Below are 22,211 nucleotides of genomic sequence, written 5' to 3'. Positions count from 1 at the left end.
TTGCATCCTTCACAATACATCCTGTAAGAAATCTCATGACCCTATCTGGTTCCTTCTCTGCAGAGAGATGAATTAAATGAACAAATATACAACAAACAGCAAAAGTCAAACAATTCAAAATAAAGTACAACGAAATCACATTGAAGGAGACCCTATTCATAAAACATAGCAACATTGTTTATAAGGCCATTCCTTCAATCCTAAATTCTCCTGCACTCTATAACTGTTCCAGACTCTTTCCCATGAATCTACATAGTTTTTCCCCAGCACTCCCCACCTGGGAAGTTTGACTTAACCTCTCAGGCTAAATGCTCCCCAGTTTGCAAGAAGTTTCTTCCTTGGACAGATTGGGGTGATAGAAGATTGGAGAAATAGGGGTGAGGAATTTTCAGTCTCCCTTTAATAAAGCTTGTCCTGATCACTTCAAACTCTCCCTTGGATCAGTTCATGTGATGCTTCTTTAGGGAAAAGGGGGTGGAGAGGTTTGACTAATTTCCTCAGCCTCAGAACCAAAAAGTAAATCCCGAGGTTCAAATTCAAACTCTGAAGTATCCTTCCTTCTCTCCTGTTTTCATTTTGCTTTTATGCTATTCGGAGCAACAATGACTTCATACACTAAGACTGGTAATACAGTGTGATAGTGCTGTGTGATATGTATTAGTCAAAGGCTACTCCAGCTCTGAGGAGGGAAGAATTTATATCGCTTGTGGAGTAAGGGAGGCTTACTGGTGTCCCTGAAACTGCATTTTTTTTTATTTTTTATTTTTTATTTTTATTTATTTTATTTTTTTATTTTTAAAAAAAATTTTTTTTTCAACGTTTTTTATTTATTTTTGGGACAGAGAGAGACAGAGCATGAACGGGGGAGGGGCAGAGAGAGAGGGAGACACAGAATCGGAAACAGGCTCCAGGCTCCGAGCCATCAGCCCAGAGCCTGACGCGGGGCTCGAACTCACGGACCGCGAGATCGTGACCTGGCTGAAGTCAGATGCTTAACCGACTGCGCCACCCAGGCGCCCCCCTGAAACTGCATTTTGAAGATGTGGAAGTTCATGCAATACTCATGGAATAATATCTCTTCCAAGATGGAGTATGGAGTGAGTGAAGAAGAGCGGTAGAAAATGCAGGCCAAAGTCATACTATATTACAAAGGGCCCGAAGTTCCTTGCTAAGAAAATTGGAGTCACTACTGTAGGCAAAGAACAAAGCCAACCAAGAGAATCTCATTGTTTATGCTTTTTGAATAACTTTTCAGCAGTGTGGAAGACAGACTTGAGAACCACCATTCCGGTTCTGTTTGTTTTATCATATTTGACCCCATGGGCCTATTATTAGAGCAGCTGAAAGGCAGAGCTGGTATTTCTCTTCTGAAGACCACTCAGGGGTGACTTCAGTATGTGGAAAGATAACAAAGGATTCAACTACGAACGTTTCGGTGGCACTAGAGGCAGGGGCAGATGGAAAGATTTCAGGGCTAGCCTGGGAAATATTACCCCGTGTCACCTGTATTTTATACTATTATGGCATCTCAAATAGTACTCGGTAGGTGAGGCTTTTTCTCTGACTCACCTGGCAAATGGCACGTGGGAGCTGTTTCCTGAGCAACCGTCGTACTTAAGGCACGTTCATTTGTTTGCCCATTAAACTGCCAGCTTCTTTCTTTAAGACAGGGATTGTTATTTTTTTCATCGCTGTTGTCTTCGAACCTTCGAATGACCTGCAAAAATGTGTGCCGGAGGGTTGCGGAGTGATTGGAAAATGGACATTCATAAACGGCTGAAGATTACAGGCTATCTGGCAGTAAAAGTACTAGCATTAAATGTCCAGTGATAGCAAGGTACTACACTGATTGCCACTCAACCCACCCTTTCGTGGCGGTTTATTTCTAAAAATCTCTATCAAGCCGGTAAACTCCCCATCCTACAAAGAGCCAGAGTACAAGAAACTGTAGTACTAGCTTCAATTTTTTTTTTTTTTTCTTTTTGGTTAGCTGACTTTATAGAGCGGCTATATGCTTGGGAAGGTAGGAAGACGTTGGCCAAGACCCCAAACGTGGGAGGTACGGGTTTCGACATCATTTGCTTATGACTACAGACAGGGTTACACGCCGCAGTCCCGATTGCAAACCAGAGTGCCGGAACCAAACCGCCGACACTCGAATTTCCGCCCGGACGCGCTAGGGTGTTACGACGCATCGACTGCTTTTGCCTGGAGGAGGCCTATCAAGGGAGGACCGAGTATCGGGAGACCAAGGAAAGGAGGCGAGTGAAGGACTTCCTCGCGGGGAGGGAGCTCGAGCTGCCGAGATTCGGGAGGCCGCGCTGGGCCTGTTGAGCTAGACGTCCAAGTGCGTCGGAGAGTTCAGTCATGTCTACACAAGCGGTGATGCGCGCCCTGCGCAAGAACAAGACCCTTCGCTACGGAGTCCCCATGCTGGTGAGCGCAGGGAGGAAAACGTGTGGGGCGGGATTCCGGAAGGGGTGGAGCCTCGAGGTGGGCAGGATCCTGGCTGCTAGGGTCTGTGATGCGGCCGTCGGGGAGCAGCAACCTGGGCTAGGAAGAGGCTTCTAGGCAGTCTTAGACTTCTGCCCCCGCCGGTATTGGGATCTTTTACCCTCCCTAAGAGTTACCAGGATGTGCTTCAGAGAGCGAGGTCAGAACCAGCTTTTATTCCAGCACTGGGTGATTACTAAACTTGCCTTTTTAACCTGTTGCTACCCTTTGACGATGCTGTGGATCGTCGAAATAGATGTATTTACTTTAACTGTACAATTTCGGGCATCTCTATATTTCAGCTTCCTGGTTTGTGAACTGGTTTAATTCTTCCCGGGTTGTTGTTAGGAGTTCAGTAAAACCTTGTGAATTGAGTGGTTAGCACCGTACCTGCCACACTGTAACAGCTTTCAAAAGTCGCTAAATTATAATTGATAACTTTAAGGCACATTGAAAGTAGTTGTGGTGTTTATATGTTTGTCTACAGCCCTACACCGAGTTCCCTGAAGATCTCATTCATCTTTGAAGATACAGGTTGAGGTTGACATGACACCAACCAGAGTTGGAATCCAGCCCAACAACCCCTCTTACTTGCTGATCCACCTTGGCAAGTTATTTTGCTTCAGCAAGTCTTGATGTCATAGTAAATGAAACAATTTCAGTACAGCATGTGGACAAAAGCCACTTTGTTTTAAATACATAATAGTTTATTACTTTGGAATGAATAGGTGTTGGTGTAGGTGAAGACACCAGCTTTGTGCATTTTAGCAGAACAAAAGGAGAGAAGTGACCTTAAAAAAAGTTTAAAGAAAACTGCCTTAAAAGGTAGTGTAGTAATTATATTTGTGTAGATCACAGGGCATGTGTAAAAACCATCCTCTCTATAGATTCCTTTGCCCCAAAAAGGAGATCCATTCAGAAGCATTGTGATTGTGGCCACTAACCTGAGGTCACCTGCATGTGCCAGTGAATGCCAGTATGATTTTGTTTCTTATTTTTCAAAATCACCAAAGCCAGATCTTAAAACCACTAGTGTTGAAGTACCTTCTAGATACTTAGAGGTTTCCTGTTTTGTTTTATTTCTTGGAATGGAAAGTACCATAGTAGCCTTTCCCCCAAACATGTTACTCTATATTTGTCTCTATGTCTATACTGGACCTAGAGGACCATGTTTCAAAATATGAATCCTAAACATATAAATAATATTGAAGAGGAAGATGTTGAATTCAGTGCTGTGAAACCCAGCACTACTGGAAAGACCTCAAAAGATACATCCTTTTCATCGAGTATCAGTCAAATATGCCGTAATTTCTGTACTACATTTATCTTCAAGCTGAAATTATTTCCTTTCTTGGATAAGTATTAATGCTTCCTAGGATCTTTATTCAACAACATACAGAAGAGGACTTGGAATACCAGGTGTATGTTAATGCTACTTTCCTTCCCTTCTTGTCCAAACCAGGTCGAGTGAAGGTATGGGGTACTGATTCTGGTATTTGGTAACGGGCTAAAATGTTTTCTTGTAATGGTATATACTGCACTTACTCTGAACAGATGAATGGCAACTCACCAGGAAAAATAATCTATCGGATTTCATATAAGCGGTCGCTGTTGGCATTTAGATAAATAATCTATAGCTAGACTGAATTTTGCGCTTCTATTTTGTTTCATTGTTTCCTTTCTTTGTTTTAGGTGCTGATTGTTGGAGGTTCTTTTGGTCTTCGTGAGTTTTCACAAATCCGCTACGATGCTGTGAAAATTAAAGTAAGGACTGTAATTGGTGTTCAGCATGTGTCTGTGTATATGTATGTTCTGGTTTACATGTGTATATGCAGTGTTAAACAGTCTGAGTTTTGTCTTGCTTTTTAAGGTGACCATATAATCTTTGGACTTTTCCTTATTCTGTAAGACAACATGAGTGATGATCTGGAAATGAATCATGAAATGTAAAGAATTTAGTAATCTTCTTCATCATTGGAAAATTTACAATACTGTATTCTCCAATAAAATGGACTCTGGTGTAGTTGTTTTTAGGATTTAGGAGGGACTGAAGAATGTGGGACAGTTTCACTCCCATTTTATTTCTCCATTTCATATTAATACCAGTAATTTTATAAATTATATGGATATATAAACTGATATACTAACAGTAAAAGAAAATTATTTTCATTATAAATAATAAATTATATATGTGTGTGTGTATATATATATAATGCATATATATATGCATTATATATATATGTGTGTGTGTGTGTATATATATATATATATATATATATATATATATACACACACACACATATGAAATTTACAGGTGAGGAAGCTGAGGTTCAGAGAACTTAAGTAACTTGCCTAAGGTTACATGACTATTTCGAGGTAGTGTTAGGATTCTCACCTTCTGTGATTACACGGTTACTTAAAAATTCAAGCCAAGTGTTACATAAGAACCCTGGTTAATTCTTTCAGAAATATGTAGTTTTTGTTTGTGGCCATTTGTGATATTTGAGTTTTTTCCAAGTTATTTATATATGATAAATATATATAAGATATTTAATATTCATATTATATATAAATATAAATACATATGTGTGATGAAATATATATATGATTTACTACCAATGTTACTGAGGTCTGCTAATGAAATATATATAATATATAATATTAATTAGTAATTATCGATAGGAAAATAAAGAGTAAAGGCCTATTTAGTTTTCTCAGTTAATTTTATGATTTAAGAGAAACGCCAATTCCAACTAGTCTTAAAGATATTAGATATTAGAGTAAATATTAAATTTAAAAAGAATGTGTGATTTCTGTGGGGTAATAGAGCAATTATCAACTGTATTAAAAAGTGTCTGTTAGCATCCTACTTATTTTATTAAGGAATTTTTTTCCCTTTCCCTTTAAGATGAAAGTTATAATAATCTGACTTTTGGAAGTGGGATGACTGTACATATTTGAAAAATTATTGAATATTTGTCATATGTATTTATCATGTGGCAGATCCTATAGATAAAGATTCAAGAAATTAGTTCTTACAAAGCTTGTGGCATAATTTAGGCTGGAAGACATCCAGTATAAAAATGTAGTCAAACAAATTACATCATTGCCCAGTAAAATGCTATATTAGAGTTTTGCATAAAACATTACTAGAGACATACAATTTAGACTTGGGAAAGGGGTATCACAGAAGGTTTGCTAGAGGCATTAACCTTTGAATTACGACCCTACGAATGAGTAAGTGTTGGGTCACCTGGGCGGCTCAGTCTGACTCTTGATTTCAGCCCAGGTCATGATCTCACAGTTTCTCACAGATCTCACAGATCTCACAGATCTCAGAGTTTGTGGGTTGGAGCCCCAGGTGGGGCTCCACATGCTAACAGAATAGAGCCTGTTTGGGATTCTCTCTTTTCCTCTCTTTCTTCCCCTCCCTTGAGCACGTGTGCGTGCTCTCTCTCTCTCTCTCTCTCTCTCAAAATAAACTTTAAAAAAAAATTGGATGAGTGTTAGCTAAATGTTGAAAATGATATTCTATAACACAGGAGGAGTATTGGGCATATCGTCAGATGTTCATTTTAGAAATCCCTCCGGCCATGGATGGGACAAGACGGATGGGGATTGAGCAAGGTGGAAGGGGAGAGTTGAGACCTGTTAGGGTGCTTTGGCAGTAGTACACATGGACAGTAATGAAACTTGAAATAAAATATTTGCAATGAAGTTAGAAATAAATGGGTTCCAGAAAAAATTTTTTTAGCAGCTAATTGATAGTATTTGATGACTAATGTGATGTATATAATATAAAAAAATGAATATGTCTTGCACAGCTTGAGGTTTTGGTTTTGTGGACTGGATAAATGGTGATGCCATTCACCGAGTTAAGGAGAGAGAATGAGGGAGATTGCATTAATAGGAGAAGTTTAGAAGATGGACTTAAAGAGAAGAAAGGTGAAATAGAATGAGGTTCATTGCAATTGAGAGGACAAGGTTGGTTGACGAGGACAAGGTTGAGAGGATGCGGTTGGTCAAGTCTATGGGAGGAGGCTGAGTGGACAGAGTTCAAGTGAGAAGGATCAGAGGACAAGACCTGAGATTGAGAAGTCCAGGTTGGTTGATGTTCAGAAGTCAAACTCAGATGAAGTCAAGAGTCAGTGTTTGGGTGAGATTGAGTTCAGACAAGATAAAGAGGATAAGGTGGACTGAATGTGAGAGGGATTAACAGGATGATTCATTGAGGTTAACTGGGGTTATTAGGGTTGAGAGACCAAGAGCAAGGGGGAGTCAAAAGGACAGAATTGCTGAGATTAAGGGGGGGATCAAGTCTGAGGTTGAGAGTACAAATGTCGTTGAGAAAGACTAGGATAAGTTAGCTGAGAAGTGTTGAGAAGGGTGGAGAAAGACAGTATTGATTTGGAGTGACTGGCCATCTTAGTTTGCCTGGAAATGTCCTGATTTTAGTACTGAAAGTCTGGCATCCCAGAACACAGAAACTCCTGCTTTTCAGTCATTGGTAAGGAAAGTGGAAAGGAAAGTACAGAATCCAAGAGGTGGGCTAAAAAAATGAACTGAAAGCACTAGCTTTCAATTCTCGTGTGAAATACATAGGGCATAGTTTATGCCATTCTTTTGTGTTTTTTTTAAGGTTACTTATTTATTTTGAGAGAGACCGAGTGCAAATGGGGGAGGGGCAGAGGGAAAGGGGAATAGAGGATCTGAAGTGGGATCTGAAATGGGCTCTGTGCTGACACCAGAGAGCTCAACGTAGAGAACTGGATGCAGAGAGCGGAACGCAGAGAGCCAGACGCAGAGAACCCAGACTCACGAACTGTGTGATTTTGACCTGAGCCACCCAGACACCCCTTATCTACCTTATCGCCATTCTTAGTGGTGGTGGTTCTTTTTTGTTCTCCTGACTCTTAATACTAACAACCATGGAACTACAATAATGGACCATCCATTGTTGCATCGCTCCAAGTAATATGACCTAAGTGTGCATATAAGTGCATTATAATCCTGAGTATTCTTTCTTTTTCCTTTGAAATAGAGCTAGTTTAATTCTTAACATTGTTAATGTTGTGATCATGTTTTCTAAGATTTAGATAATGAGAATGAGAACAATTACAATACCAATGCCAGCATGGTCCAAACATCACTGAAAGAGAAAGCCAAATGACTGTGTTATTTTTTTTAATGTTTATTTATTTTTGAGAGAGAGAGCACAAGTTGGGGAGGGGCAGAGAGAGAAGGAGACGCAGAATCCGAAGCAGGCTCCAGGCTCTGACCTGTCAGCACAAAGCCTGACATAGGGCTTGAACTCCACTGAACGCGAGATCATGACCTGAGCTGAAGTCAGACACTCAGTCAGACTGAGCCACCCAGGCGCCCCTATTCTTAATATTCTAACACTTTACTATTACTCAATTAAGAATAGGCTGTTTTTGTTTTGTTGTGGTTATTTTTTCTTGTGTTGTTTCAGGCTGAGGACTCATGCTTTTCTAAATATTACTCAGTTAATTACTGGTCAATTATTTAATTATATCCCTTCCTCCATTCTCTCTGTTCTCTAATTCTGAAATCCCCAACAGAACTATATTGGGGCTTTTAGATGTAGCTTTCATCATAGGCCTTCTCTTTCCTTCATCCCAATTCTTGTGCATTATTCTAATGGTATTTCTAGTGTATTAATGATCTTTTTTTTTTAATTAAGTTTATTTATTTTGAGAAAGAGAGAGCATGAGTGGGGAAAAGGCAGAGAGACAGAGAGGGAGACAGAGAATCCCAAGCAGGCTCCACCTTCAGTGTGGAGCCTGACACAGGGCTCGATCTCATGACCTTGGGATCATGACCTGAGCTGAAGTCGGACACTCAATCAACTGAGCCACCCAGGCACCCTAGTGTATTAATGGTCTTAAGCTGTGTTCAGTTACTATTCTGCTATTCCATTTGTTTTAATTTGGGTTCTGTTGTTTGTTTATCAGTTTCAGTGATCACATTCTTCTTTCCTCAACACTTTGCCACGCATAGGTAACATGGCATCAGCTCCTGTTTACTACTGTGGACTCCTGTTGAATTTTTTCTTCGATGCTTCTTTATTTCAGGTGTATCGAAGGTCTTATTTTTTGTTTTCAAGAGCAGCACTATACTTATTAGTATTTTTATGTTATTTTGTTTGTATTTTATGTTATTTATCATTTAGGGTGGTTGTTAACAGCATGGACTCTGGAGGCAGAGGGCCAAGTTTCAAAGCCAGTTTCTTCCTCTTCAACAAGCGATTCGAACTCCTTGTGTCCCATTATCTTCACTTGTGATCATCATCATAATAATTATCTCATAAGTTTCGGTGAGGATTACAAGAGATAATGTATGTCAGAATGCCTGGCATATGAAGAGTGCTGGTGAATACAGGCTGCTGATAATTACAGTAGCGGTGGTAGTACGTTAGCTGTCATTACGCTATCGGGTGGGAGAGATTTTGTCGCGTGTTTGTCACCTGCCACACCACCCCAGCCATCCCTTATATAACTTTTTACATTCACAGTTGAATGTAAGAGACTTGAACAACTTACGGCTCCTCTTTCTTTTCTACAGATTGATCCTGAATTAGAAAAAAAGCTGAAAATGAATAAAGTGTCATTGGAATCAGAGTATGAGGTACATACGTTAATATGTATTGTATGTTAATACAGCCTCTCTTTTGTAACCGTCTTCCCGGTCAGTGACTGATTCGCTCTCTCTTAAGGTTAACGGAAATGATTACCAGTGCAGAAGAAAATTATTTATCTTAAACAGTATGGTATCGGGGCAACTAACTATGTAGTCATTTGGAAAGAAAATAAGGATGGATCTATATTTCATATACTATAAATGGATGAATTCTAGATAGAACAAGAATTTAAAAATAAAAAAGCAATGCTAAAAATATTAGGAGAAAAAAAAATGGAGATTCTTTTCTGTGGTCTTGAGTCAGAAAAGCTGATTTAAATGTGATACAAAATTCCAAAGCTTTACAGGGAAAGATTGATGAGTTTATATATAAAAATTCAAAAGTTCAGCCTTAAAAAATGTATGTAAAGTCACTGGTTAAATGAGACATCCTAAAACTGTTGTTTATCTTATCATGATGAATTAATTTAAATATGAAGAGCGTCTGCAGATCAATACGGAAAAGTTTAACAATTTAGGTGGGCAGTAGGAACATGGGCAAAGCGTGTAAAGACTACAGAGAAAAGGAAATAAATATCATTCTTAGACATATAAAGAGGTACTAAACTTACAGGAATGTTAGTTAAAGTTATAATGAGGTGTCATTTTCCACCCATCTGATCAGAAACCAAAGTGTTTAATATAGAATGTGGTGAGGAGGGTGTGCTCCATTTCTTGGAGTCCGTTCGTTTTTTTGACTGTGGGTCATATTTTCCCATTTCTTTGTATGTTTGATCATTTTTGCTTGAAAGGTGAACATTATAAATAATACATTGAAGAACGTTGACTCTCATTTTAGCAGGCACTTCAATTATTGGCTGATCATTTTGAGCTCGGTTTTGTCTTTTTGAGGTAGGATCTGTGGAAAGACTTTGGCGTTCCCTAAACTGCTGTAACCCTATGAGACTCATTCTCCAAATTGCCTCCCCAGAGGATCTTGTCAGAGCTTGGCCTTAAGCTCTGTTGGACCGAGTCTAACGCGGGTCTTCCTCTTGGCATGATCCTTATTTCTAAAGACTAGCTTTTGGTGTCTAAGCTGTATGCCAAAGGAGCAACTCGGTGTTAAAGAGAGGTCCCACACCAGCAGGGCTGAAAATCAGTATTGACACTGCTTTCTTCTTGATTCCGTTCCGTACTCAGTTCTGTAGCAATTGGTTAAGTGGTAAGCCATAAGTGGTCTTGCCCACCACGTGTACGGTGTAGTCTTCAGTGACCGTACATGTTTTGCAGAATTCCACAGAGACTCTTTCATTCACCAAAGATCTTTGAAGACTTGGAACCCTCTCGCGTGAAGTTGTTTTACCAACTTGCATCCCATCGAAGAATTATTCTTCAGTTCTCTTGAGCATATATCTTACGTTACCTGGGTAGAGGCCATTATTCTTTCTTCAGACCTTTTTGTAACTGAATCATTTCATAACTAAACTTTAAAATAATTTACTCTCCTGCACCTTAAATTAGTACAATCTTGTTCATCCACATATATTTAATACAGACATCCTATAAGTGAAATTTAGAGAGTGGTTCAGTTCTCTGCTTCCCCACTAGTTTTTCAAAACCTGTAACTTGCTCCTTCTCAGTCTATAAGCACTATGTCAGTAGTGATGGCTCTGGAGGGTTTGTCTGGGGATAAATTTTCCTTTACTTATTTTGGAAATCATAGAATTTGAGAACTGAAGAAACCATGTAGACCATTTGGTCAAGCCTTTTTATTATTACTTAGGAGGGAATAGCGCCCAGACAGCTTAAATACTTGTCCAAGGTTATACAGCTTCTTCTTCTTTTTTTTTTTTTAATGTTTATTTTTGACAGAGAGAGAGAGAGAGAGAGAGAGAGACAGTGTGAGTGGGGGGCGGGCAGAGAGAAGGAGGGAAATGCAGAATCCAAAGCAGACTCCAGGCTCTGAGCTGTCAGCACAGAGCCTGATGCGGGGCTCGAAATCGTGAACTGCAAGATCGTGACCTGAGCCAAAGTCGGATGCTTGACTGACTGAGCCACCCAGGTGCCCCAAGGTTATACAGCTTCTTAGTAAAAGAGAAATGCTCCTTTTTATTTTTGTTACCAGGGTCCATGTAAATTTATGTCATTTTCCTTATCTTTGGATATAAGCTATTCTGTGTTCTGTGAGTCTCTTTTTCTATATTATTTCAGCAGTAATTCGAGAACAGATAAAGCAGTTGTAGAAAACTTGTTGTCAGAGTGGTGTTGAAGGGTGAAGAAACCTTTATATTCTTCCCTTTATCCTACCTCTGTGCTGAGAGATACTTCACACTCACTGAAGGTACAGTGATCCAGACTGGTTGAAACTAGGTTTTACTGACTGAAAGGGATTGGCTCACGGTAGCTCTGGGGAATGTCTTTTCATTCTCTGGCTCAGGCTCATTTCTCATGTGCAGGACAAATCATCTTGGCCTCTTTTCTTCCTTCTAGCAGGCATTAGGGTCTCTACCTTTGTTTTTCCCCTCTTACTTACTACCATTACCCATGCTAACCCATGCTAGTCATTATTATGTTCGTTTAACCTTCGGAGTTGGATTTTTGTTTTCCCAGCTTCTTCCCTTTCTTTGTATTCTCAGAAATAAAGCATGTAGACCCTCTATAATTTGATAATTTTATTCTGATGGGGGGGAAAGATAGTCTAATTAACATGACTAGCAAGCGAGAAAACTTCCAAACCCTAAGAGATATGCCATTTTTTCAATTATTATGCATGATATGCAGTTGATTTATTTGCTAAAATTGGATTTTTTCCACTCATTTATTCATTGATGAATCAGTGATGTCCTAATCAAAGCTACATGCCTCCTACACTAATATATATGCTTTAATTTTTGTGGCTATATAGAAAATAAAGGATTCCACTTTTGATGACTGGAAGAATATTCGAGGACCCAGGCCTTGGGAAGATCCTGACCTCCTCCAAGGACGAAATCCAGAAATCCTTAAGACTAAGACTAAGACAACCTAAGTGGATTCTTTCCTTTCTTTCTTTTTGACAAAAATGCCATCCACTGGAATTCTTGCTACATATTCAGTGGGAAGAAAATCTCAGACCTGCAGAAGCCTGGATGCGAGCAATGTGATGACAGATACTTTTGATAAAAGTCAAAGTAACATTACACAGTGATTTTATGTCAAACCTATGTAGAAAAATAATACTGATCACAGGCTGATAAGAGTTTTGGTTTTGCTTATAATACTACTAATCAGTCTCCAAAGTCTTAACCTGATGATTGCATTGATACCATTAGAACATGTTAAGAAAATACCTCTCCAGACTGAAAATATTTGAGAAAATATTTGAGAAAATATCCAGAAAATATTTGTCGACCACATATCTGCTAAAAGACTCCTATCTAGAATATATAAAGAGCTCCAAAAACTCAATTGTAAAAAAGCAAACAATCCAATCAGAAAATGGTCAAAAGACATAAAGTGACATTTCACTGGAGAGGGTATATGAATGGCAAACAGGCACCTGAAAAGAATGATTGACATCTCTGGTCATTAGGGAAATACAAATTTAGACTACACTGAGAAATCACTACACATTTATTAGAACAGCTAAAATAAAAAAGGGACAATTCCAAATGCTGGCAAAGATGTGGAGAAACTAGATCTCAAACACATTGCTGGTATAATGTAAAATGGTACAAGTGGTCTAGAAAATTCTTTGGCAGTTTCTTTAAAAACTGCATAGGGGACTTCAGTTTCCGGTCCAACAGATAGGAACCTTGGAAGTCACACATCCCATCCTCACACAAAGGATAAGCTGAAAAAACTGAAAATCAACAACTATTCTTTGATCCATGAGAGAATTGAAGACACAGAACAAAACCACCACTGGAAAATTTGAGACATGCAAATACAGAGGATCACAGGTTACCTGGAGGAGAAACCACCTGGAAGCCACACCAGGTAGGAATGCTTAAAGGGTAATTGCCTAATTACTGGAGACTGAGCATGGACTAATTTGAGTTAAAAACTCCTAGAGACCAGGCCAGGGGCACACTTTTATGAGGTTTACTTCCTGGGGCCCCACCAGGTTCTTGCAGTGAATATTAGAGGAAAATCTTGTGATTTCAGTAGGGGGAGGAAAAATTAACTATTCTGAAACATGTCCCCTAAATTTTGTTCTCTTTAACAAAAGCCTGGCCTCAAAGGAGACTTTTGCTAGAGACTAATCACACTGGATTTTACCAGAGTCTAACCAACTCTGTGGTAAGGGAAATACCCGACATCAGCCCCTCCTAGCCTTCCTGTTCACCTAAATGGGGTGAGGATGTGGGGAGGAAGACTGAAAAGTAGTCGTGAAGGTCATGTGGGACCACGATGACTAGAAGACTGAGACCTAATCATAAGATTATAGAATGTTCCCCTCCCCCTTCACATTACCACCACATCCCTAAAGGTTCTTCACTGGAGTTTCTTTTACCCAGGCCAACTGGATATCATGTCCAACTTTGAACAAAGAAACTACAAGGCATTCTAAAATACAAAAGGCACAGTTTGAAAAGGCCAAGCATTATAATCAGATTCGTATATGGTAGGAATATTGGATTTATCAGATCGATACTTTAAAATAACTATGATTAAGATGTTTAGAGTTCTGATGGAAAAAATACACAAAATGCAAGAACAGATGGGTAATGTAAGCAGTGAGATGGAAGTTTTAAGAAGTAAAGGGAAATTCTAGAAATCAAAAACCGTGTAACAGAAATGCCTTTGATAGTGTCATCCATAGAATAGACATGACTAAAGAAAAAAAAAAAGAATAGACATGACTGAGGAAAGAGAGAGGGAAATGATACCAGAAAGTAGTTAAATCCATAAGAAATGACAAAAGAGCACTGATAAAGGTAATTGGGTAATTATTTTTTACGAAGTACAACTACAGGGGCACGTGGGTTGCTCAGTTGCTTAAGTATCCGATTGTTGGTTTTGGCTCAGGTCATGATCTCACAGTTTGTGAGTCCGAGCCCCACATCAGACTCTGCACTGACAGCATGGAGCCTGCTTGGGATTCTCTCTCTTCCTTTCTCTCTGCCCCTCCCACCTCTCAAAATAAATAAATAAACTTAAAAAAAAAGTACAATTACAATTTTTCCCCTTCTTAATTTGTTTAAGAACAAGTAGAACTCTTTCTATAAAATGTATTTTGAGATCTACATATAGAAATGTAATATATTAGACAATAATACAGTAAGAGAATGGAGTGGGAATGAAGCTTTATTGGGGCAAGGAAATGATACCAGATAACTGAATCCACAGGAAGCAAAGAAGAGAACCAAACATGATAAATAAGAAGGCTAGTATTTAAGTTTATAAATAATTTTTTAAAACTTGTTCCGAATACATAGAAGAGCATAAATCAATAATTATAACGTTTGTTGGGTTTGTGAAATGCATAGCTATAATATGTATAAAAATAATAGCGCCAAGAAAGTAGGGAAAGATCAGGGTAAATAGGAAGAAAGTTTTTATATCTTACTGGAATTAAGTTAGTATAAATCTGAAGTAGATTCTGGTAAGTAATATGTATATTGTAAGCCCTTGAGTAAGCTTTAAGAAAATCACTCAAAAATGTAGTTAAAAATCATAAAAGGTATTAAATGTTACACTAGAAAATATCTTCCTAATACAAAAGAAAGCAAAAGAAACAAATACAAAGGACAGGTAGAAAATAGTAAAAATATACGAAAGGGTACTTATCAATTTACATTAATGAAATTTTTTTTAATGTTTATTTTTGAGAGAGAGAGAGCATGAGCGGGGGGGGGGGGAGGGAGGGGGAAGGGGGGCAGATAGAGAGGGAGACACAGAATCTGAAGCAGGTTCCAGGCTCTAAGTTGTCAGCACAGAGCCTGATGTGGGGCTCGAACCCACAAACCGTGAGATCATGACCTGAGCTGAAGTTGGATGCTTAACCGACTGAGCCATCCAGGTGCCCCTATCAATTTACATTAAGTAAATTGAATTATTTACATTAATTAAATTGAATAAAAGAATTATATTCACAAATTTAAAAGCAGAGATTGACAGAATGGATAAAAAAACATGATCCAGTTGTATGCTGTCTACAAGAGGCTCACTTTAGATTCAGAGACACTGTAAGTTCAGAGTATAAGGATGGAAAAATGTATACCATGCAAATAGTAACCAAAGAGAGCTGCTTTGGCTGTCTAATATCAGAAAAAGTATACTTTGAGGCAAAAATTATTCCAAGAGACAAAGAAGAACATTTTATAATGATAAATGATCAATAGTCAAGATACAACGATTATAAAACATATATACAACTAACAACACATTCCAATAATATAAGAAGCAAAAATGTAGAAAAAGGCAATTTTATAATTACAGTGGGAGACCTAAGTACTCCACCTTTAATAATGGATAGAACAACTAGGCAGAAGACCATCTATCTACGTTAATAGAAGACTTGAACAACACTGTAAACCAACTTGACCTGACATCTATGGATTACCCAACAAGAGAAGAAGACATTCTTTTCAGGTGCGCATGAAACATTCTCCAGGATAAACTTTTTGCCATAAAACAAGCCTCAATAAATTTAAAAGGATTTCAATCATACTAATTTCAAACATGTTCTAGGACTGTAAGAAATCAACTATAGAGAAAATTTTGGAAATTTACATGTATATGAAAATGAAATGTAATTGAATGTCCCAACTGGTTGGAGAAAAAATCGAAACGGAAATAATAAATACTTTTAGGTGAATCCAAATGAAGATACAACATACCAAAACTACGGGATGTATCAAAACAGCACTTAGATTGAAATGTGTAGGGGCGCCTGGGTGGCGCAGTCGGTTAAGCGTCCGACTTCAGCCAGGTCACGATCTCGCGGTCTGTGAGTTCGAGCCCCGCGTCAGGCTCTGGGCTGATGGCTCGGAGCCTGGAGCCTGTTTCAGATTCTGTGTCTCCCTCTCTCTCTGCCCCTCCCCCGTTCATGCTCTGTCTCTCTCTGTCCCAAAAATAAATAAAAAACGTTGAAAAAAAAAAAATTAAAAAAAAAAAAAGAAATGTGTAGCTATAGACACCTATTTCAAGAAAAGATCTCAAATTAGTGACTTAGCCTTTCACCTTAACACACTTGAAAAAGAAGAGCAAACAAAACCTAAAGCAAACAGAAAGTAAATAAAGATTAGAAAGAAGTAAACGGAAGAGAACAGAAACACAATAGAGAAATCCATGAAACCAAAGGTTCTTTTTTTTTTTTTTTTTAACATTTATTTATTTTTGAGACAGAGAGAGACAGAGCATGAACGGGGGAGGGGCAGAGAGAGAAGGAGACACAGAATCGGAAGCAGGCTCCGGGCTCTGAGCCATCAGCCCAGAGCCTGACGCGGGGCTCGAACTCACGGACCGCGAGATCGTGACCTGAGCCGAAGTCGGACGCACAACCGACTGAGCCACCCAGGCGCCCCCAAAGGTTCTTTTTTTTTAAGAGCAACAAAATTGACAAGCCTTTAGATTGATTAAAATAAAAAAAGGAAACAAGACCCAAATTATTAAAGTCAGGAATGTAAGGGGGACATTACTAGCAACCTTACAGAAATTAAAAGTTAAAAAAACTTTAAGGGAATGCTATAAGCAATTCTATGCCAATGAGTTAGGTAATTTAGGTTAAATAAACAAATTCCTAGAAAGACACAAACTACCAAAACCGATTCAAGAAGGAATATAAATCTGAATAGACCTATAACAAGGTACTGAATTGGTTTAAAAAAAAAAATACCCACAAAGAACCCAGACCCAGATGGCTTTGTTGTGAATTCTACCAAATATTCAAAAGAAGAACAAATGCCAATTCTTTACAAACGTTTCCAAAAAAGTAGCAGAGAATGGAACATTTCCTAACTCATTTTATGAAACTAGTATCCTGATAAAAATACCAAAGACATAACAAGAAAGTTACTGACCAATACCTCCTGTGAATGTAGATGTAAAAACCCTCAACAAAATATGAGCACACGAATCCAGTAACAGAGTTATACATCATGATCAAGTGAGGTTTATCACAGGAATGCAAGATTGACAACATTAAAAAATTAGTACGTAATACCACATCAATGGAATTAAGAGTAAAAACCACATAATCCTATCAAGATGCAGAAAACCACTTGACAGAAAATAAGCTCTTTTCTGCCACAGGGAACTAGTGAGGAACCATAGTGAGGAACGTTACATTCGATGATTTAAATATACATGTATAGTCTTGGGAAAAATATTTAACTACTTGGTGGCCCTGTTTCCTCATGTGGAAAATGGGAATAACAGTAGCAACATCATAGAGTTGATGTTAGTTATGTAAAGCTTAGAACAATGGCATAGAGAAAGTACTTGACAGATGTTAGCTATGAAATAGGTAACAATTATTAGTAATAACGAAGTTCTTAACAAAATGTCACATCTAAAACAGTATTTTAATAACATTGCACAGACATCTATCAGTAACAATCCTGTGTGGAAAGATCTGCATGATCTATGTCCCTTCTGCAAACAGCAAAGTTCAGTGGGAAAATACACAAACTGATAGACTTGAACTGGAATCTTGTCAGTTTGTCAGATTATGAACATGACAAACAGATTACAAATCTTACACAGATTACATAACCCACTTCAGTCTCCGTTAACTTGCCTGTGAATTGGGAGTTTTGTAGTTGTCTCAGCCAGTTAACCTAGTGAAGTATGCGAGGCACTCAGTAGAGAAACAGGCAGAGAAGATAGGTGATAAAGGAGTGGTTGGTACTATCATTGACCAGTAGATGAAAAATGGTTTGCTTACAGATGATAGACATTCTGTCTGAAGTCATGGCTTCAAATAATTCATTAAAAACTTTTTTTTTTTTTTTTTTAAAGAGGTTAGAGTGGGAGAGAGCCAAAGCATAAGAGACTCTTAAAAACTGAGAACTGAGGGTTGATGGGGGGTGGGAGGGAGGGGAGGGTGGGTGATGGGTATTGAGGAGGGCACCTTTTGGGATGAGCACTTGGTGTTGTATGGAAACCAATTTGACAATAAATTTCATATATTAAAAAAAAAAACTTTTTTTTTAACTGATTTTCTGCCTTTTGACCCTTAAACAATGTTTAAACCTTCTAGCTGCCTCAGCAAATGATAGGGGGAAAGTGGACGACAGATTTCTGCAGTGGGATTTTTTAGACTGTAAGAGTGGAGACTAGATTCGAGGACAACAGGGTTGAGAGGCACGAGACGTCTGTGATGCTCCCATCCAGCATCCTGGTGTGAGAAAGCCTTAGAGTCACTGCCTAACGCCAGCAGAGGGCGTGCTAAGACCACACAAGACTGAATTTGGCGGCTCAGACTCCGTGAAGCCCAGCCCCGGCGTAAGGCTGCTCTCTCTACAGGGGTCCCATAATCCTGAATCCTGACTGTTCTCCCTCTGCATTCTCCCTTTAGATCCCGTGGGGCCAGGAGATTCCAGGCTGGGGGAATCGCCTCGGCCGCCTCAGCTACTTGTGTCCTCTGTGTGCAGAGTTGGCTCCCCAAGGACCTGCCGATGCCTTCAGCGCATCAGAACCACATGAACCCTGCACTCCACAACCAGGAGTCCTAACAAAGCACAGACGAGAAAATCTTCCACATCTGGTGTTCTGAGGAGCTGCCAACCAGCTGGGCTCTACTCCCTTTCTACAGCTATTCCCTCTGCCTTCGTGCTTTGTGCTCCGCTTTCTCCTATTTTTTTCTCACCTCCCTTTTCTTGCCAACATAAACCTTGACACCAGAAACCAGGGCTCCTGAGCATCAGATGCCTGCAGGCAGTAATAATCAAAGCTTCCTGGTGGGCCGTCGAACCTGCTACTTCACAAACATCCTGCTCCCCACAGACACATGTACACATACCCAGATGCACATGGTGGGCACCTGAGTGGGGAGGGACCATCTGGGACAGTGGCCCTGGCAGGTAGCTCTGAGGTCTGCCCTCAGCAGCATGAGTCACCAGTCCATGTCATCGCCGGGGGGCATGTTTACTCCTGTGCCATAAAGGGATGATGTCCTTGCACATCGCCTTTTCCTTGATCTGGAGAATTTCTTCGGGGCAAATCAAGTTTTCTTCAGGCATTGGGGAACAAGAAAAGAAACTCCCAAATCCTACACTGGACACCGTGTGTGAGAAAACACCCCACTTTCGGAAATCCCAGCTCTTCACCAACAAAGGCCCAGCAGGGAGGTTCTTCAGGCTTGTTTGGTGATTTTTGTGGGAAGGGCCTGGGCGAGCAGACTAAGTATATTGGGAAGCACACAGGGAAAACATCTTGAAAAAGTGGTGTAAAGGTGTCCACTCCTAAGCAGTTCCTTGGACTTTACAATATTGTGAAGGCCCCACGGGCAGCCTTCCGTCCCCTATCTGCTTCTTTCCTCTCCCATTAAGGAAATCAAGAAGCACCACAGTTGTCTTGTTCCCTCTTTCCCCCTTTTCCTTTGCTAATTGCTTTTACCATGATCTTTCTCTTAAGTTCTGATATGTAAAGATCAGAGAAGCCCATAGATAGCCAAGTGCCAATCCATGCACTCAGGCCACAGTTGGCCCCAGAAAATAACATCTCCTACTCTTTGCTAGAAAAAAATCTAGACGCTTCATCAGTTTATGCCAGCTAAAAGCCTCCGTTTCTCCTACAATTGATGTAGGGCCTGCATTTATTAAGGTGTCAGAATAAGAGAATGAAATTTTCTCAAAAGATCACCCATCTTTGAATAAGATCCTTATTTTACAGAAGAGGAATATGAAGCCAGAGGAAAAGAGACGAGTTGCCCAAGGTCACCCAGGTGATTAGTAGATGATTCTGGGCTGAACTTTAGTTATCCTGACTACCAATTGAACAAACCCTCCTGTTCACTCGCAGTTCAAAGGGTCGGGTAGGGACCATTATTTTTTTCTAAAGGTCATAAAGCCTGCATATCTCCATTTGTGACTGTGTGTGAGGATACAAGCTCCTGAGAGCAGGGACACTTTTTGACATTTGTAACAGTGCTAGATGAACACATGCTAAACAATGTTTATTCAATGAAGAATGTTAAAACAGGCTCCACCTGGTATAGTTCAGGCTCCTCTAGTGGGCAGCACAGAGCCAGAAGCTTTAAAACAGCTCAGTTCTGGGGGCATCTGGGTGGCTTGGTCGGTTAAGCTTCCGGCTTCGGTTCAGGTCATGATCTCACGGTCTGTGAGTTCGAGCCCCGCGTCGGGCTCTGTGCTGACAGCTCAGAGCCTGGAGCCTGTTTCAGATTCTGTGTCTCCCTCTCTCACTGCTCCTCCCCTGTTCATGCTCTGTCTCTGTCTCAAAAATAAATAAACGTTAAAAAAAAAAAAAAAGTAACTGCTCTCTTTAAAAAAAACAAAAACACACACACAAAAAAACTCAGTTCTGGGGCCCCTGGGTGGCTCAGTCGCTTAAGTGTCCGATTTCAGCTCAGGTCATGATTTCACAGTTTGTGGGTTCGAGCCCCACATCGGGCTCTGTGCTGACAGCTCAGAGCCTGGAGCCTGCTTCCAATTCTGTGTCTCCCTCTCTCTCTGCCCCTCCCCTGCTCATGCTCTGTCTCTCTCTGTCGAAAAAATAAATAAAAACATTAAAAAAAAATAAAGAATTTTTTTAAACAGCTCAGTTCTTTGGCTCACTCCAGCTGCTTTTTCTTTTTTTTTTTTTTTTTTTTTTTTTTTTTTTTCAACGTTTTTTTATTTATTTTGGGACAGAGAGAGACAGAGCATGAACGGGGGAGGGGCAGAGAGAGGGAGACACAGAATCGGAAACAGGCTCCAGGCTCCGAGCCATCAGCCCAGAGCCTGACGCGGGGCTCGAACTCACGGACCGCGAGATCGTGACCTGGCTGAAGTCGGTCGCTCAACCGACTGCGCCACCCAGGCGCCCCTCCAGCTGCTTTTTCTATCAAACCAGGGGAGAAAGTGTTTTTGAACGAACGAAGTGTGCCACAGAACTCCTTCACAACACCAACTTGATAAAGGGACCGGCAGAGAAGACTTTTATTAAAATCACTTACATCATCATTCGTTCATTGAACACTTATTGAGCACTTGCCATACACTAGAGACTTGTATAGATGTTGGAGACTCAAACAGTAGTACTCTCCTCTTTTCATGTTCTTTATATCCTTACATGCGTTGATCCTTGAACAATATGGGTTTGAACTGTGTGGGTCCACTTCTATGCTGATTTCTTACAGTACAGTACTGTAAATATTTTCTCATGATTTTCTCAACATTTTCTTTATTGTAAGAATGCAGTATATAATACACATATAAAATATGCGTTAATTGACTTTATGTTATTGGTAAGGCTTCCAGTCAACAGTAGGCTATTGATAGTTCAGTTTTTTTGTGGGGGAGGGGTGGCAAAAGTTACATGCAGATTTTCAACTACATGGGGTCAGCACCCCTAGCCCCCGTGTTGTTCAAAGTTCAGCTGTATAGTGAAGGCACTCTTTATACATTAAAAATAATAGACTGTGATGAGTACTTTGTGATATATGAGTCCCAGGTGCTGAGGAGGGATTAATTCAACACTGCCTGTGGCGTCTAGAGGCTTCCTGAACCTGGTTTCCCTGGAGGTGCACTTTGTAGTTGTGGAAGTTCGCAGAATACTCAGGGAATGCTGTCTCCTCTAGACGGAGTATGGAGTAAATAGGGGATACAGGCAGGAAGGCAGCCTTTGACCTCAAAGTTGTAGTACAAAAGGCTTGATTGATATTCCTTGGTAAGAAAATCAGAATGAACACTGCAGGCAAGGGCAGAAGAATCCCACCATCTTTTGTATCTTAAATAACTTTCAGCATTGTCAAAGATGGACTTGAAAGTCACAATGAAGTTTCTTTCCTCTCCCCCACCCCATATTTGACCCTGTAGTCCTGTGAACATGAGTGTTACTGGAGCAGCCCTAAAAGCAGGAGTTCAGGACTTTCTCCTCTGGTGACCACTCAAGGGCTACTTTAATAGGTGGGAAGATAAAGGGTTAAACCA

General features: G+C 39.8%; 1 protein-coding gene across 3 annotated transcripts; it reads left to right on the top strand.

Annotated features, from left to right (window-relative positions):
* The first annotated feature begins 2,206 nt into the window (after positions 1 to 2,206).
* On the top strand, positions 2,207 to 20,309 carry COX16 (cytochrome c oxidase assembly factor COX16). 3 transcript variants are annotated; one of them, XM_060620178.3, is made up of 4 exons: positions 2,207 to 2,436; positions 4,186 to 4,257; positions 9,079 to 9,141; positions 18,638 to 20,309. In XM_060620178.3, the coding sequence occupies exons 1-4, from the start codon at positions 2,368 to 2,370 to the stop codon at positions 18,833 to 18,835; spliced, it is 402 nt and encodes a 133-aa protein (XP_060476161.1). In that variant the 5' UTR covers positions 2,207 to 2,367; the 3' UTR covers positions 18,836 to 20,309. The 3 variants fall into 3 exon arrangements, with proteins under 3 accessions (XP_060476161.1, XP_078304206.1, XP_078304207.1); XM_078448080.2 differs by lacking the exon at positions 18,638 to 20,309 and adding an exon at positions 12,038 to 12,370; XM_078448081.2 differs by lacking the exons at positions 9,079 to 9,141; positions 18,638 to 20,309 and adding an exon at positions 12,038 to 12,370.
* Positions 20,310 to 22,211: the final 1,902 nt, after the last annotated feature.

This window comes from Panthera onca, chromosome B3 (genome assembly GCF_046562875.1).
Source record: "Panthera onca isolate mPanOnc1 chromosome B3, mPanOnc1 haplotype 2, whole genome shotgun sequence".
Classification (NCBI taxonomy): domain Eukaryota; kingdom Metazoa; phylum Chordata; class Mammalia; order Carnivora; family Felidae; genus Panthera; species Panthera onca.
The sequence above is the reverse complement of the archived record's forward strand: the minus strand, read 5'-3'. Positions and strand labels throughout refer to the sequence as shown.

Coding starts and splice junctions, on each gene's coding strand:
- COX16 (XM_060620178.3), top strand. CDS start 2,368: ATGTCTACACAAGCGGTGATGCGCGCCCTGCGCAAGAACAAGACCCTT. Junction 4,258..9,078: donor ACGATGCTGTGAAAATTAAA/GTAAGGACTGTA, acceptor TCTTTTCTACAG/ATTGATCCTGAATTAGAAAA. Junction 9,142..18,637: donor CATTGGAATCAGAGTATGAG/GTACATACGTTA, acceptor TTCTCCCTTTAG/ATCCCGTGGGGCCAGGAGAT.